At 41.8% G+C, this 17,692-nt stretch overlaps 1 protein-coding gene across 2 annotated transcripts in view; it reads left to right on the forward strand.

The window, feature by feature from the left end:
• tbc1d32 (TBC1 domain family, member 32) overlaps positions 1–17,692 on the forward strand; it is a 145,194-nt gene that overhangs the window by 36,125 nt on the left and 91,377 nt on the right. For both annotated transcript variants that reach the window (XM_055635731.1, XM_055635730.1), the window contains 6 exons: positions 1,343–1,446; positions 1,543–1,604; positions 3,307–3,457; positions 9,890–9,949; positions 14,817–14,913; positions 15,131–15,268. In XM_055635731.1, the coding sequence (XP_055491706.1) occupies positions 1,343–1,446; positions 1,543–1,604; positions 3,307–3,457; positions 9,890–9,949; positions 14,817–14,913; positions 15,131–15,268 (612 nt within the window). The remainder of the gene's footprint in view (positions 1–1,342; positions 1,447–1,542; positions 1,605–3,306; positions 3,458–9,889; positions 9,950–14,816; positions 14,914–15,130; positions 15,269–17,692) is intronic.

Below are 17,692 nucleotides of genomic sequence, written 5' to 3' on the forward strand. Positions count from 1 at the left end.
CAGGGCTAGACGTGGAACGTGGAATTGTTAGTCTTGACGTACATCCAGCTACCAGCCTGTTTTGTAGCTGGTATATTCTAATCTAGTTCAAATAATGACATTTTATGAGTAAGTTATGGATATATCAAAACATAGAAAATAGGTGCAGGAGTAGGCCATTCGTCCCTTCGTTCCAGCACAGCCATTCAATATGATCATGTCTGATAATCCAAAATCAGAACCCCGTTTATGCTTTTCCCCCCCAAATCCCTTGATTCCTTTAGCCCTAAGGGCTAAATCTATCTCTCTCTTGAAAACATCCAGTGAATTGGCCTCCACCACCTTCTGTGGCAGAGAATTCCACAGATTCAAAACTCTCCGGGTTAAAATAAAAAGATTTTCCTTATCTCGGTCCTAAATGGACTACCCCTTATTTTTAAACTGTGACCCCTGTTTTTGGACTCCCCCAACATTGAGAACATTTATCCTGCATCTAGCCTGTCCAAAGCTTTAGGAATTTTATATGTGTAAACAACTGAGTCACATAATCTAAGATCCAAGATCATCTTTAATCAGCATTCAAACTATAGCGGTACAGCAGGTTGTTAGTTGTCGGAGCATCATAACCGCTTCCAAGACTGATCAGTACAGGAAGTGGGTGTTAATATAAATGGTACAGAAGGGTGGGGTTAGTGATGCAGTCTACTATGATTGGTTGTCATGCATAAACCAATCTACAATATGTTTATAAGATTCCCTCTCATCCTTCTAAATTCCAGTGAATACAAGCCCAGTCGACCCACTCTTATAACATGGTATGTAGTCCCACCATCCCGGGAATTAACCTGGTGCACCTACGCTGCACTCCCTCAATAGCAAAATGTCCTTCCTCAAATTAGGAGACCAAAACTGCACACAATACTCCAGGTGCGGTCTCACTAGGGCCCTGTACAACTGCAGTATGTCCAATGAAGGCCAACATGCCATTAGCTTTCTTCACTGCCTGTTGTACCTGCATGCTTACTTTCACTGACTGAACTTCCAATACTGGGCCTTCCAACGCTCCCAATACTGGGCCTGTTGGGATTTCTTGTGTTTTAGATGGAAGAATCTCACCTTCCATCCTTTTTGACAAATCTTTCAATATCCAGAAACTTTCCTGATAGCCCACATTTTCACTTTCGCTTCACACTTTCACTTCAATGGCCTGAAACAATGTCCCCTTTAACTTTTCATTCATAATTTTTAATTTAACTAAAATTTGAAATATCGCCATGTGGTTTACTAGTATGTTTAGCTTTAAGAATTTTCTTCATAATATATAGGTAATATATTGATTGCAATTCTATATATTTTCTTGTAGCCAAGCATTTGGAATCCTGCTTTACTTCACAGCAAATGCCAGTTTCCACTCTTTCCGTTGGCATGGATATAACAAGTCCTGATGCTGTACAGATACTTAAAAAGGTAGCATTTCTGGTACAGGTTGAATGCCTGTATTTAACAGTAGTTGTAATTTAGTGGAAGTTTTTAAAAAATAATAAAATATTATTGTATTTACAGTTTCGTCTTCTTAATGAGTTTCAGAAAGAAGTTCCATCCTTCTGGATTCGTCATCCAGAGAAGTATATATTTAAAACAAATGATATTGCAGTTCAGATGAAATGCGAGACTTTTTAGACCATGCCTTGTTTAATTAGATGCTTAATAATTAAAATTAACCATCTATCATACAGTGGATAGCAGTATACTTAATTATATCTGAATAAAATTTTACCAAGGATACAGTGCCTTCCATAATGTTTGGGACAAAGACCCAACATTTATTTATTTGCCTCTGTACTCCATAATTCTCTATAATAAAGAAAAATTCCCAATCACCTGTCCGACAGATAAGAAACACTCTTCAGGAGTTAGGAGTGGATTTGTCAATGACCACTGTCTGCAGAAGACTTCATGAACAGAAATACAGAGGCTACACTGCAAGATGCAAACCACTGGTTAGCTGCAAAAATAGGATGGCCAGGTTACAGATTGCCAAGAAGTACTTAAAAGAGCAACCACAGTTCTGGAAAAAGGTCTTGTGGACAGATGATGATGAGACAAAGATTAACTTATATGGCAGAGTGATGGCAAGAGCAAAGTATGGATTTATAGAGCACTTTAAAAAGGAATCATAGTGCCCAAGATCCATAATCATTGACATTACCACCAAAATAACAATCATTTGTAAAATAAAGACACACATGAAGCAAAGTGGCATGGGGGGAGTTATGGCCACTGGGAAGATGTACAGTGAGGGGGCCTGTCTGAAGGGTGTAAGAGTGCCGGAGCAGCAACAGTGAAGGCTCTATCCCCTCTGAGCCTCCGATTAGACCTCGGTACCTATGGAGGAGAGAAGGAACTGCCCAAGATCCATAGCATACCACCTCATTTGTGAAACATGATGATGGGGGTGTTATGGCCTGGGCATGTATGGCTGCTGAAGGTAATGCCTCGCTTATCTTCATTGATGATACAACTGTTGATGGTAGTAGCATGATGAATTCTGAAGTGTATAGACACATCCTATCTGCTCAAGTTCAAACAAATGCCTCAAAACTCATTGGCTGGCGGTTCATTCTATAGCAAGCCAATGATCCCAAAGATACTGCCAAAGCAACAAAGAAGTTTTTTCAAAGCTAAAAAATGGTCAATTCTTGAGTGGTCAAGTCAATCACCCGATCTGAACCCAATTGAACATGCCTTTTATATGCTGAAGAGAAAAACTGAATTGGACTAGCCCCCAAAACAAGCATCAGCTAAAGATGGCTGCAATACAGGCCTGGCAGAGCATCACCAGAAAAGACACCCAGCAGCTGTTGATGTCCATGAATCACAGACTTCAAGCAGTCATTGCATGCAAAGGATATGCAACAAAATACTAAACATGACTACTTTCATTTACATGACATCGCTGTGTCCCAAACATTATGATGCCCTGAAATGTGGGGACTATGTATAAACACAGCTGTAATTTCTACATGGTGAAACTAAAAATGTATAAAAATGGCCTTTATTAAACTAATTTAACCACATGTGATTTTTTTCTATTGTAAATCTCAAATTGTGTAGTACAGAGGCAAATAAATAAATGATGAGTCTTTGTCCCAAACATTATGGAGGGCACTGTATTCTGACCGATAAAAAAACATTGAAATATTCTGCTTGTGGAAACTTTCTGAAAATATTGCTTGATGTGTCACGTACGAAAAAAATGGGGTGAATAATATTGTATGTTTTTCACAGCTAAGTAGTTGTAAATATTTGATGTTTAATTTTCTACAGGTTTATGGAGGAGATAGTGGAAAGCACTCTGTCATTGCTGTCAGTAACACATGAACAGAGCCTTAATACTGACACCCTAGACAGTGCACTGGAACCTGTCTATTTTCTGGCACTGCTGGATATAAAAGCCTCCTGGTTCAAGAAATGGATGGTAAAATTAATGTATAAAAGATGTTTTTTGAAAATGCACAGTGAACTTTCAAATGTAGAATTAATGTGAAGGGAGTGAAATGTCGACAAATTACGAATCATGGAATTTTTGAAGGCACAATATTTTATCAGTTTACTGTGCAAACTTAATTAGATTTTGATTACTGTTACTAGACATTGTAGTTGCATTATTTTCCCTTATTAATAGGAACAATATAATAAATTGCAGCCTCCTTCTTGGGTGCAATTTAATCACAGGCTTTTTCACTCTATGTCAGTCAGAGTCTTATTTGGCAGCTCTATGCTTCTGTGCTAGCCAATTAGTTTGACTTGGGATGAACATTTGTCTGGGCTCACAGCAGATTGTATGGGCAGAAATGTCAAATTAGTTAGAAGACAATGGAGAAAAAGAGCTTGTGGAAAAACTAAGCAACTTCTAAGCTGTATTGGAAAGTGAAATTACAAGTGTTCATATGAATGGCCCTGACCTTTCAGTTGCTTGTCAGTTTAATTACCAACCTACTCCCACTTTAACTTCTCTGCCTTTGGACTTTTTACTTATTTTCAAAAATCGCGACATAAATAAGCGAGTTTGGTATTCCGAAAAATGCAAGGAATCATGGGATTTGTCAAAGGTCACTCATGATAAACATTCTCAACAGCTGTGCCAATGCATGAATACAGACCTGCGTTTCATCCGTAGTCAGGATCGAACCCGGGTCTCCGGCGCTGCAAGCGTTGAATTGCTACTGGACGATCCTCGTCCCCTACCGAGTGTCCCATCCCTGTCCAGTGTCAGCCGAAGATGTCCAGTGTGACCTTTATCTGACGGGACAGCGGCCCGGAGCTATGGCGGCCTAGGCTTACAGCTAGCGCGAAGAAGAAGCGCTAACTCCAGCTCAACTCTGCCTGTCCCGCCGGGTTAACCGACAGCCCTGGACTGACGGGACAGTGGCCCAGAGCAGTGGCGGCTCAGGCTTACAGCCAGCATGGAGAAGAAGCGCAAACTCCATCTCAACTCTGCCTGTCCTGCCTGGTTAACCGACAGCCCTGGACTGACGGGATACCAGCCTGGAGCAGGGGAGTTAGCACTTCTTCTACGCCGCCATTGCTCCGGGCCGGTGTCCCGTCAGACCAGGGTCACCCCGGACATCTTTGGCCGCCGCCGGACAGGGATGGGACACTCGGAAGGGACGGGGACAGTCCAGTAGCGATTCAACACACTTGCAGCACCGGATTCGATCCTGACTACGGATGAAACGCATGTCTGTATTCATGCAGCAGCACAGCTGCTGAGAATGTTTATCGTGAGTATGACCTGGGCATACGCAATCGGAATACCAAACTTGGTTATTCAAGGAGCAGGATTCTATCTTCTAGCTTGGATGTCTCAAGATTTAACATTAAATACAATAATTTCGGATAGCCCTATAGTTTGTGTCAGTTTTGGATAGTTCCCTTGAATGTTTATAAACTTAAAATGTAAATTGTTTTTCTCTTTCCAAATAATTTACCTGACTTGCTGAACATTTCCTAGATTCTCTGCTATTATTCCCAGTATTTGCAGTGATTTGTTTCTATGATATTTTGTCTATCACAATTTCAGCATTTTTTTCTCTTCTTTTCTCAGTTCCTCTATTTTCATTTATCCACTTAAACTTCCATATTGTCCTTTAACTCCAAATAACCATCCCATCTCAGCAAGCACCACAATCACCATTCAGTCCCCCATTGGCCTCTTCATGCCTCCACTTCTTAAACTTAAAACTTGCTTGATTTCTAACTTCTCATGTTGTTCTTCAAGTTTTCATGTTGTTTCTTTCTCCCTTAACCTGAATGTTTCAAACATTCTGCTTTTATTTCAAATTTGTATCATCAATGTTATTATTTTCTTTTCAAGATTTACATTACATTGTTCAAACATACTCAAACATACTTACTATTTTGGAATAACATTGTTACCATGTTTAGATGATTTTTAATCTCTGTTAAGTTTCAAGAAAGTTGCTTATACTCTCGGAAGACTGAAGAGTAATTGGGATTTTCGCTGCAGAAAAAGATAGGGGGTAGGGTATTGACATTGATAGAGAAATGGTTGCTAGACAGAAAGCAAAGAGTAGGAATTAATGGGACATTTTTCAGAATAGCAGGCAGTGACTTGTGGGGTGCCCCAAGGCTCAGTGCAGTGACCCTAGATGTTTATAATATACTAGACTAAGTGGGACACATTGGGTCCCAGCATCTCACGGGAGGACTGGTCCCCCAACGCAATATTCTACCTCTCCACCAATTCCAATTTAGGTGGCCAGTGACGGGGGGGGGGGCTTTCTGGAGCGCTAGTATGAGTGTTGTGGGCTGAAAGGACTTGTTTCCAGAGGGCTAGTATGGACATTGTGGGCCAAATTGATTCTTGGGCTGGCAGCTCAGTCACTCAAGCCTATTGTGCTGGCAGCTCACTCACTCACGGCTGGAGGGCTCGCAGTTGATTCCATTTCAAGCAGGGAGCAAGGCCAACAAATTCAAGTGCAGTTTCATACCATTTCAAGCAGGGTGCAAGGCCACTAAAGACAGCAAGTCTCCCCCATCTTGCAGAGACTGTGCCACGCCCACACTTCTGGGTTTTATAGTCCCGCTGCAAGGCAGCTTTAGCACGTTCAAACCAAAGGCAACGCAGCTTTAGCACGTTCAAACCAAAGGCAATGCAGCTTTAGCACGTTCAAACCAAAGGCAAGGCAGCTTTAGCATGTTCAAATCAAAGGCAATGCAGCTTTAGCATGTTCAAACCAAAGGCAACGCAGCTTTAGGACTTTGAAACCAAAGGCAACGCAGCTTTGGCACTTTCAAACCAAGGGCAAAGCAGCTTTAGCACTTTCAAGCCAAAGGCAACGCAGCTTTAGCACTTTCAAGCCAAAGGCAACAAAGCTTTAGCACTTTCAAACCAAAACACACTTTTTGCATTTTCAAACTCCATTTTCAAACCACATTAAGGGCACTGACAGGTCAGTAAAACCACTCACAGTTTAGTACACATGTGTTTGGTGTTATTCACAGCTCGGACTGAGAATTGTGATCTCTCGCTCCCCCATCTTGCAGAGAACTGAGGCACCTCCACACTTCCTGGTAGTATAGCCCCTCCGGAAGGGGCAAGGCCTTCAGGGGGGAGAATCTCAACATTTTTAAAACATTAATAAGTCTTTTATTTTTCATCGATGGGAAAAATCCTCTTGTCCTGACCAACGGAGGGGGACTCTGAGTAAGATGGCCAAAAACCACAGCCGCAAGTGGCAACGTTTTTTCTAAAATCAATGTACAGTACAATTGGAAGTGGTCAAGATGAGACTTTTAGTAATATAGATATTAATGATTTAGACGAGGATATTAAATGTAACATCTCCAAGTTTGCAGATGACACAAAGCTGGGTGGCAGTGTGAGCTGCGAGGAGGATGCTATGAGGCTGCAAGGTGACTAATGTGGATAAATGTGAGGCTATCCATTTTGGTGGCAAGATCAGGAAGGCAGATTATTATCTGAATGGTGTCAGATTAGGAAAAGGGGAGGTGCAACGAGACTTGGGTGGCCTTGTACATCAGTCACTGAAAGTAAGCATGCAAGTACAGCAGGCAGTGAAGAAAGTTGATGGCATAGAGTCGTAGAGTGATACAGGCCCTTTGGCCCAACTTGCCCACACCAGCCAACAATGTCCCATGTTGACCATCATTGCGAGAGGATTTGAGTTTAGGAGCAAGGAGGTCCTACTGCAGTTCTGCAGGGCCCTGGTGAGTGCATGTGGAGTATTGTGTGCAGTTCCGATCTCCTAATTTGAGGAAGGACATTATTGCTATTGAGGGAGTGCAGCACAGGTTCACTAGGTTAATTTCCGGGATGGCGGGACTGACATACGATGAAAGAATGGGTTGACTGTATTCACTGGAATTTAGATGGATGAGAGGGTATCTTATAGAAACATATAACATTCTAAAAGGCTTGGACATGCTAAATGCCGGATAAATGTTCCCGATGTTGGGGGAGTCCAGAATGAGGGATCCCAGTTTAAGAATAAGGGGTAGGCACATTTAGGACTGAGATGAGGAAAAACGTTTTCACCCAGAGAGTTGTGAATCTGTGGAATTCTCTGCCGCAGAAGGCAGTGGAGGCCAATTCACTAGATGTTTTCAAGAGTGGAGTTAGATTTAGCTATAGGGGCTAAAAGAATCAAGGAATATGGGGAAAAAGCAGGAAAGGGGTATCAGCCATATGATCAGCCATAATCATATTGAATGGTGCAGCTGGCAATAAGGGCCGAATGGCCGACTCCTGCGTCTACTTTCTATGTTTCTTATCACATTTATTATCCACCACTCTCTCCTTTTCTGTATCACCATTTCTCTCCACGGATAATATGATTTTTTTTCACGGAGACAGATTACTGTTTGTGATTTTTCTTTGTGAGTCACTGTCCTTTTAGATCTCTAATACTTTATTATCTATTAGACAAATTCAGACTCCCAGGATCTATGTTTGTTGTTATCACCCAAGTTGTTGTAAAATAAATAGTCACCCAGCTTCAGTATTAGCATTTTTTCCTGTACATAGGTCAGCTGCTGCATTGTGTGATTATGTTGCTTGAGACATTCAGAATAAAAAAATGGTTCGTGGATATTGCTAGAAACAGTGGCATTTATTGCCCGTACTTTATTGCATTTACAAATCAACCACGCTTATAGGTCTGTGAGACATATAGGCTATAAGTTAAGATGGCAAATTTTCTTCTTAGAAAAAAACATTAACAAATTGCGCTATTTTACAAGATGTGGTGGTTTTCGGGAGAAGGCTATTGAGGTTTTCTTTTAACATAGATTTTATCGTTAGAATTCCTAGATTCCACAATGAATCTAAAATTTTATCTTGGAATTAGTGGTCAAGAGCCTGGTTGCTACTGCAGTCACTTACTGCTGTAGTACACTATTGCATTCATCACCGCCTAAGTTTTAAGATATAATTATTTGTCTTTATTTAAGATTGAACAAACATATCCAACTATCTCAGAGACAAATAGATACATCAAAGAAAATAAGTTTAATTCAGAAAGTGATATGGGCTTAGTTAAAGTTCTGAATTTTAAGAAGGGTCTTAAAGGGAGTGAAGGAGATGCAAAGGTTGAAAGGGTATTTTTCGTGATAATGTCATGAAATTCAAGGGGTAATTTTGGGCTTACTGAATGTATTATTTTTCTGTTGGAATCTCCCAGGTTCTCCTGCAATTTATTTTAACTCTTCTCTCTTGTACGGAACTGTTGTGTATTTGGTGCTTGGAGTTAACTTTAAATAACACTCGGGACACGGGAGTAAAATTAACAAGCTTCTTTATTCCAGGACGCCACCTTGAATCTCTCTTGCGCATGCTATTACATACACCACAGGAATTTCACTTCAATAAGACATTTTGTAACTTATTTCTAAGCCCTCATTCAATCACCCCTCTCTTTCCATCTCCAGAATCAATTGCCACTGTTTTAGCCAACAGGAAAATAAGTCAAAGGTTTAGGTCCAACAATGCAAATTGGTAAACTATCTGCTCTGAAATACTTTCCACTCATAGCCTATTTAAGACTAAAATTTTATCAGGGTGCCAATCATGGACAAAAGCATGTGGGAAAAAATCAGTTTTGGGGATGGAAATCTCTGCATGCAACTTTTCACTATCATCCAACCTCCCTGCAATATCACCTATATGACCTGTCCATGTTAGGCCCTGTGTTTGCTACAGCTATATTCAAACATTGGGACATACACCACTGAGTTTCAGATCATATTTATTTAGTTTAGTGTTGACAATTTATAGTAATAAGCCCAGATTTGACATTCCTCAAAACATTTTATGTAGAGTATTTTTCAGATGGCAGAGAACAAGTTTTATTTTCCCATTAATATGATATGGATTTAACATTAGCTCTCAGATGATTTGAATTTGAGATGTCTTTAAATAAGTCTCCTGACCTTAGAAAGCTTTAACAAATCTGTACAAAATTTGAGTGCAGATTTACACTTAGATAGGAGATTATTCCACTGCTTTTTGCAACTGTAACCAATAAACATTTAGTTGTAATGGAATATGCTGTAAAAATAGGGAAAAAATGGATGAAACTAAAATAAATCTTTTACAAATATATTGAAAATGTCAAATGCAAAGAGTGGCATGTTATCAGGAGAAATATGCAATGTTTAATACGAATGAATGTTAAGAATAAGAATTGTACTTTAGGTAATGGATATGACATATTTTATTAATGGTAATATGTTACCTTTCACTACCTATTTATCATAATTCTGAATTATTCATATATAGTAATTCAACAATGAATGTGAGTTGGTTTCTAAATGAGTAGCTGTAGGAGCTTATAGGGTATTAATACACTTTGTTTTCTTTTCATAGCATGGTTACTATAGCAGAACAGTAGTTTTAAGACTCCTTGAAAATAAGTACAAGTCATTGGTAAGTGTCCCAGAATTAAGTGATGCATTTATTCTCATATTTTGTAGGCATCATGGCTATATCAATAGTGATTTGAGTTATGTGCTGTTCCAGTACCATCAAAATTATTACCGCATTATATTCTGTATTGAATTTATGCACCCAACGTGATGAACAAGGAGAATGGAGATGGAGTTTAATCCGATTACGAGGTGTTGCACGTGGAGGTTAAATGTAAGAGGGAAATATACGATTAATGGTTTCATCCTTTCAGCATTGATGTACAAAGGAATCTTGGGGTCCAAGTCTATAACATTCCTGAAAGTGGCAACACAAGTAGAGAGGGTGGTAAAGAAGGCATATGGCATGCTAGCTTCCATTGGTTGGAGCATTGAGTATAAGAGTCAGGAAGGAATGATGCGGCTGTATAGGACTTTGGTTAGGCTGCATTTGAAGTATTGCATGCGGTTCTGGTTGCCCCATTTACAGGACGGAGGTGGAGGGTTTGGAAAAGAGGTGGCGGGAGGGGGGTGGGGGATGCAGAAAGCGGGGGGTGCGGAAGGAGGGGAGGCGGTGGTCTAGAGTCAATCGTGTTTTATTGTCATATGTCACTTTATTGTGACGTCATCAGGCGAAGCTTAAAAGGCAGTTTTGTCTTTTTTTTTAAACTTTAATCACCAATAAGTTGTGAAATAATGCATAAAATCTTAAGTGAAGCTGGTCACTGCTTAGAGAGGAAAAATGTGTCAGAATATGTAAAAATTCTTATCGTTACCGTGTAGCATTTTGGCGAAAATATACAGACATACAAATATACACACACACACATACAAGATGAGAGTTTTAAAGTTATACGAGACGAACTGGCCTGTCACAGCGGAGGTCTGGTTCCCCCAATGCAATATTACACCACTCACCCATAGTCCCCATGGGAGGCAAGCAGAGATTTAGAGAGATATAGACCAAGTGGGACACGCTGGGCTCCGTCCCCCAAGCTGGGGGGATTGCGTGGCATTTGCGCTCACCCCGGAGACAGGCGGCCCCAAAGTCAATTAGCCATGGTGCGGTGCTGGCTCGAAGGGCCGAATGGCCTACTCCTGCACCTATTGTCTATTGTCCAATCAACCCCCACAAGGAAAATTATGGAATTTATGGAGGCAATCAGTCGTCTCCGCATTGGGAGGGGGGGGGGGGGCGGATAGGGGGAGGGGGAGGGGTGGGGGGGGGGGGTTAGGTTAGGGGGGGGGGCGCGAGGGAGTTAGGGGGAGGTGAGTGGGGGGGGGGGGGCATGCGGCGGGAGGGGTGGTGGGAGGGGTGGGGGGGGGGGGGGGGGGGGGGGGTGATGAGTCAAGAGTGTTTTATTGTCATATGTCCCAGATAGGACAACAAAATTCTTGCTTGCTTGGGTGTAGGGAAGAATATGTTCCCGAAACTGGAAGTTACAGTTTTCAGGGAGGGGGCGGGGGTGTGAATAACCCGGGGGAAGTTGTTGGCTGCCTTTTTGAGGCAGCAGGGGGGTGTGAAGAACCCGGGAGGGAGAGTGTGAATAAACTGGAGAGGGTGTGGGTTGTGAATAACCCATAGGGGGGGGGGGGTTATTGGTGCCTTTTTTGAGCTGTGGTTGCTGCTTCTTCTCTGCGCTGGCTGTGGGGCTGGGACCCGACATCGGCGGCCCCAGGCCCACAGATAGCGCGGAGAAGAAGCGACAATCCCAGCTCAACTCCCACCGGGACAACCAACAGACCCGGACCGACGATACCAGCAGCCTCAGGCCCACAGCTAGCATGGAGAAATGGCAACCCCAGCTCAACTCTCGTCCAGACCCCATGACCACCGTGCTCCCCATCGTCGCAAGGCCTCACCGCTGTGGTCTCGATGCCTCCTTGATGCCACATACAAGATGAGAAGTTATAGAGATAGATATGTGTCCCGGGGAGCCACGCAGGCCCGATCCACCTGTTGAACAACCGCGTTGCCGATGGCTGGGGTGACAACCCAAGACCGGAACGCGATAGGCCCAACTCGCCCCACAGGACTCCCAGGAGACTGCGGTGAAGCGATGCGGCGCGGCCTGTCTGGGCCAAAAGAGCCTCAGTGGTGACGACAATGGGAGCCTCGGCGGGAAAAGTGGGCCTCGGTGGCAACGGGAGCCTCGGTAGCGGTGGGTCTTCGTGGTCGATGAGTGTGATGGGGGAAGGAGAAGACAATGGGGACCCGGCCTGGGAGGACTGCCGTGAAGAACAATGGTAGGCCCGGCATGGGGGGACCGCTGGGAGGGACGGTAGGAGAACAAATGGGGACCCGGTGTGGGGAAGGGCACTCTAGTTTAGAATCCTCTGCCCAGGTGATAGGTCGCTGCTCGTTTGTTTGTTTGTTCATTCGTTCCAGTGAAGGCGCTGTCCACGCAGCAGCCAGCCAACAGTCACTTGTCTTTTCTTTTTTTGTACCTTGTGTGTTGTGACTGTCGGCAGACCAATTCCTCGTCCGGGCTTCAATAAAGTTTATTGTATCGTATCGTATGACAGAAACATTTTCTCAGGCTGGAAAAAATTAAATACTAGAAGGTATATCTATGGAGAGTGGAGCAAAATGTAAAGGAGATGCGTCAGGCTGTTTTTTTAATAAAGAGGTTGATAAGTGCTTGGAACGCATTGCCAGGGGAAGTGGTGGAGGCCGTTACGATAGCAGCATTTAAAAAGTGTTTTGATAGGCATATAGATATGCAGGGAATGGAGGGATATGGATTTTGTGCAGGCAGATAAGTTGGTCGTGGCATTATGTTTGGCACGGGCATTGTGGGCGAATAGGACTGATTTTTTGCAGTACAGTTCTATGTAAACAAGGTGGGAGGGGGAGCGAATTAAATTTTATTGAGATACAAGATCTTCCAACAACATCTTGAGGTAAGAATAATCATGATTTTCTCCCTTAATCTCACAGTTAATAATACAATCTGAGGTCAAGATTTTCCAACGATAATTGTATTCCAATATCTGAACTATGCTAGGATGAGCACACATAATAATCTGTAGTTCTACAAATGTTGTAAGCTTTGGAAGCAAACTGTGACTAGCTGCATCAACAACATTATTCAAGATAATTCATTTTTATGTAGGAACATTTCTGGTCGCCAGGAGTATTGATTTGATACCTCCAGTCAAGCGTTCTCTTTCAAAAATGACTGCTGAGTTATTAGCAAGGGATCAGGTTTTGAGAAGGTGGTCAATATGCCTGATTTGTAGTATGGTCAGTTTTCCACTTAATTGGCTAATAAGATGGAAATGTTGTCTCTGCAGCACATTCATTATATGCTCGTCCCATTACATTTCTCAGCAAAAGTACGAATCAATATGTTAGTCTCTATATGTATTTTCTGTATATCTGGAGTTTTTTCATGTTAACTTATTCCATTTGCCAATATTTGTATTGTTTACTTTTATTGAATACATTCAAATTCGAGAAAAATGTTTCAATTTGTCTCGATTGATGACAGGTGTAGGTAGCATGAATACACACGAGAAAGTAGAAGCAACTTTAAGAAGAATGAAAATTGAGGAATTACTTGAGGAGGTGAATTGGTACCTGATACCTGAAGATAAAGTGGCAGGGGATCACAGTAGGGTTCCAATCATGAAGATAAAATGGCGAGGAGATTGGAGGAGCAAATGCAAAATATGAAAAATGTAGGGAGAGAAAATGGCACTGTTTCCAGCCTATTTTAAAACCATCCAATTGTGTTTTCCATACTTTTCAGTTTAACATTTGGAATTAAGATGGAAACAAGCAGAAAATCAAGGTCTGGGCCATTGGATGGGACCAATGCCTGGGACAGGAAAATAATTGATTCCGAAAACAGAATATTTGATTTCACACCTCTAACAGGAACAGGGCCTGCAGACCTGGGTGAACAATTAAATGGAGATGTCTTGTATCTGGAGCCACATTAAGGCTTCTGCAAATTGTAGTTACATCAACATCACAGTACACCTATGCTTTTTGCTCATGCTTTATAATGAGGACTGACCTGGATGGCACAAGGCAATAACAACGAATTGATAGAGCTTAGAAAATCAAGTTTAAATTTTGAGAGATTAATCTATCCTTGGACTACAATGAGTAATTTGAGTAAAATATTGTTCATATTTGGCATAGTTTTTCAAAAATATTTCAATTACTTTATTTATTCAAGCATTTAGAGGCATTTTCATAAGGGAACTTTGGCTTGGAAATGATTATTTTGTATGTATTCCATATGATGTAATTGGGGAAGAGTATTAGCAGCACGATTGATAAATAACAGTTGGAATTCCATCGAAGATGACTGTGTTTGGAAGTTAAAACTGTTGCAAAATATTGTTGTACACAGATATTTCTCCATATTGTTTTCGAAAGGATTGAGACAGCGTATGAAATCATTTTGCAATATTTTGTTCTTTGGAGCCATATATCACAATACACAAATTGAATTAATTTGATGTAAAAAAATTGTATTTCAGAAAATGTGTGCATGATACACCCTTTGGAGTATTTAAGGTGTTGAGTTATGAGGAGAAGGCAGGAGAATGGGGTTGAGAGGGAAAGCTAGATCAGCCATGATTGAACGGCGGAGTAGACTTAATCGGCCAAATGGCCTAAGTCTACTCCTATAACTTATGAACTTGTGAACTTATGATTTACTGAATACTTCAATAACATGAAAAATATATTTTATCTAAAGTTAACAATTATGAAATGTGATTTTGGATAGTTAAATAATTTTGTTTCATAATTTTGGATTCACTGTTGTTTGGTACATGTGTTTTCATAGCTCAGAGAACATTCACTATTCTATACAGTAAGATGAAATGGAGAATTTAATGCCGTAATACTTTTATCTATTTTTCTACAGATAACTGCAGCTGTTCAACAATGCTTGAATTACTTTGATTCAGGAAAATTAGAGGATGATGCTACTGACAATTTATGTACCATGCTTTATCACATAAGTAAGTAGCATTATTTGCTATATTGCTATATTTAGTGCTGTACACCAACAAGGAGGTAATCTGTCGATACACATTTATGTCTTCAATATTAGCTGGTACAAAAGCTTGTTTTTTGCAGAATTTCTTTGCTAGGGGATTCCTATTAAGGAAATTCTGCTTCACTTTCTTTATGCAAAGATTGTTTTATTGTAATCTAATTTTTCATTTTTGTCTAAAGGCAGTGGTCAGAGAACGTACTATACAGGAAGTGAATTGCAATACATTTGCTTCGTACATTCACTTTGTCTTCTGGGAAGAATGTTGATGTACACACATGGCAGAAAACTATTTCCTGTAAAAGTGAATAACAAAAAAGGTAAAAAAAAAACAAATGATCAAATGAATTTTCCATTGCATGAACTTGACAAAGTGGCTGCTTCTGATATGGTTCACCACACCTGTTTCTCTATCTAAAATTTGAAATAGATACATAAAATTCATATGTTATGGTAGAGGAACTCAAATTTATTTGTTTTTGGACTTACATGCTATCCAAAGACTCAATATGTTGGACGAAATAAAATTAAAAAATATTTAATTCATTGCCAACTATATAAAGTGTCAATATCCTGAAATGCTCTTCAGATCTGTCACAAGCTACCCTTATTTCTCAGTGGTAATACATTATTGAGGAGAAAATGGAAATCTGATAATCGGTTTTAATTCTTGTAAGTTTTTTTAGTTTAGAGTGGATAGGAAAGAACATAAGTTAGTACTTGTGGTGGAAGTGAATACAGGAAAAGTTACAAAAGACTCCCGAATTAATGGGAAGGAAAGTTCGAGAAGGGATAAGAGAGTAAGGTCAGGGCCAATAGTGACTGGAGCAAGAGGGGAGGTGAATACTGAAGTCAAAGTGTTGTATATGAATACGCAATGTATAAGAAATAAAGTGGATGAGCTTGAGGCTCAGTTAGAAATAAGCCAGTTCGGTATTCCGAAAAACGCAAGGAATCATGGGATTTGTCAAAGGTCATTCAAGAATAAAATTAGCAAACGGTGTGCCTGGTAGAGGGGGAGAGCTGGGTGTAACAGCGAGAGGAAGGGGGAGAGATGCGAGTGGGAGACAGGGAGAGATGGTGAGAAGTGGGGGAGAGATGTTTCAGTTAGATCGACAACCATAGGTAAAGCCATGGCTCGATGCGTCTAGGAGAGTTGAGAAAATTTCCTCAATCAAGACAATGCAACTTCAGAACCCCTTCGTCTCGACTGCGCTGAAGATTTCCGCGGGACCAAGGAACAAATGACCTAAAGTTTGCATTGAGTGAACTGAGTGTTCTTACCGTCCGCATCGTAAACTGGCGATTTATGCGAGTGGTTGGATCCCGGGATCGAGGAGTCAGTGCCAGACAGGTGAGCAGCCCGCGGGAGCTGGTGCCTCTCTACTCACCGCTGGAAGAACTGACACCTCTACTCCCCGGGTCGGGTGCTGCCTCCTCGACCCCGCTGATCGGCAGCGGCCGACTAGGATTCCAGAGCATCGCCTATGCCTCACATCAGCTACTGATCCCCCACTGCCTGTCCGGATAATGTGACCAACTTTGGTTGAGCTGAAGCTGGGATCCAACCACTCCCATAAAACGCCGGTGTACGGCGAGGACGTTAAGAACACTCAGTTCACTCAACGCAAACTTTAGGTCATTTGTTCCTTGTGCCCGTGGAAATCCCCACTCCCATCCATCCCAACCACGGCGCAAAAGTCTAATGTGTAGGAAGTCTGAAGGAGGGTCTTCTATCCAGAGGTCCGCGGACAGGAGTTTCGGCCCCAGCTCGACCCTGCCTGTCTCGCCGGCGGGACGGGCGAGTTGAACTGGAGTTGGTGCTTCTTTTCCGTGCCGCCTGCGGGCCTGGGCGCCACTCCTGTCCATCCGTTCCGCAGGTCTACACCCATGCAGCGGAATGGATTGCCGAAAGTGTTTATCCCGAGCGACCCATGACCTGTGCATGCACACTCGGAATACCGAACTGGCTTATTGGCAAGTATGATGTTGTGGGAATTACAGTGACATGGCTGCACGAGGACCAGGACTGGGAACTGAATATTTAAGGATATGTGTCCTATCAAAAAAAACAGACAGGTGGGCAGGGGGGTGGGGTAGTTGTTGGTGAGGAATTAAATTCAGTCCCTTGCGAGGGGTGACATAGAATCAGGAGATGAGAGTCGGTGTGTATAGAACTGAGAAATTGTAAGGGTAAAAAGACCCTAATTGGAGTTTTCTACAGGCCCCCAAACAGTAGTCTGGATATAGGGTGCAAGTTGAATCAATAGTTAAAATTGGCATGTCGTAAAGGTAATGCTACGGTTGTTATGGGAGATTTCAACATGCAGGTAGACTGGGAAAATCAGGTTGGTACTGGACCCCAAGAAAGAGAGTTTGTGGAGTGCCTCCATGATGGATTCTTAGAGCAGCTTGTACTGGAGCTGACCAGGGAGAAGGCAATTTTGGATTTAATATAGTGTAATGAACCGGATTGGATAAGGGAACTCACGGTAAAGGAGCCAATAGGAGGTAGTGACCATAATATGATATTTTAATCTAAAATTTGAGAGGGAGAAAGGTAAATCGGAGGTATCAGTATAACAGTTGAATAAAGGGGACTATGGAGCCATGAGGGAGGAGCTGGCCAAAGTTGACTGGAAAGATACCCTAGCAGGGATGACAGTGGAACAACAATGGCAGGTACTTCTGAGAATAATACAGAAGGTGCAGGATTAGTTCATTCCAAAGAAGAAGAAAGATTC

The sequence above is a fragment of the Leucoraja erinacea genome, chromosome 5 (genome assembly GCF_028641065.1).
Source record: "Leucoraja erinacea ecotype New England chromosome 5, Leri_hhj_1, whole genome shotgun sequence".
In the NCBI taxonomy this organism is placed as follows: Eukaryota; Metazoa; Chordata; class Chondrichthyes; order Rajiformes; family Rajidae; genus Leucoraja; species Leucoraja erinaceus.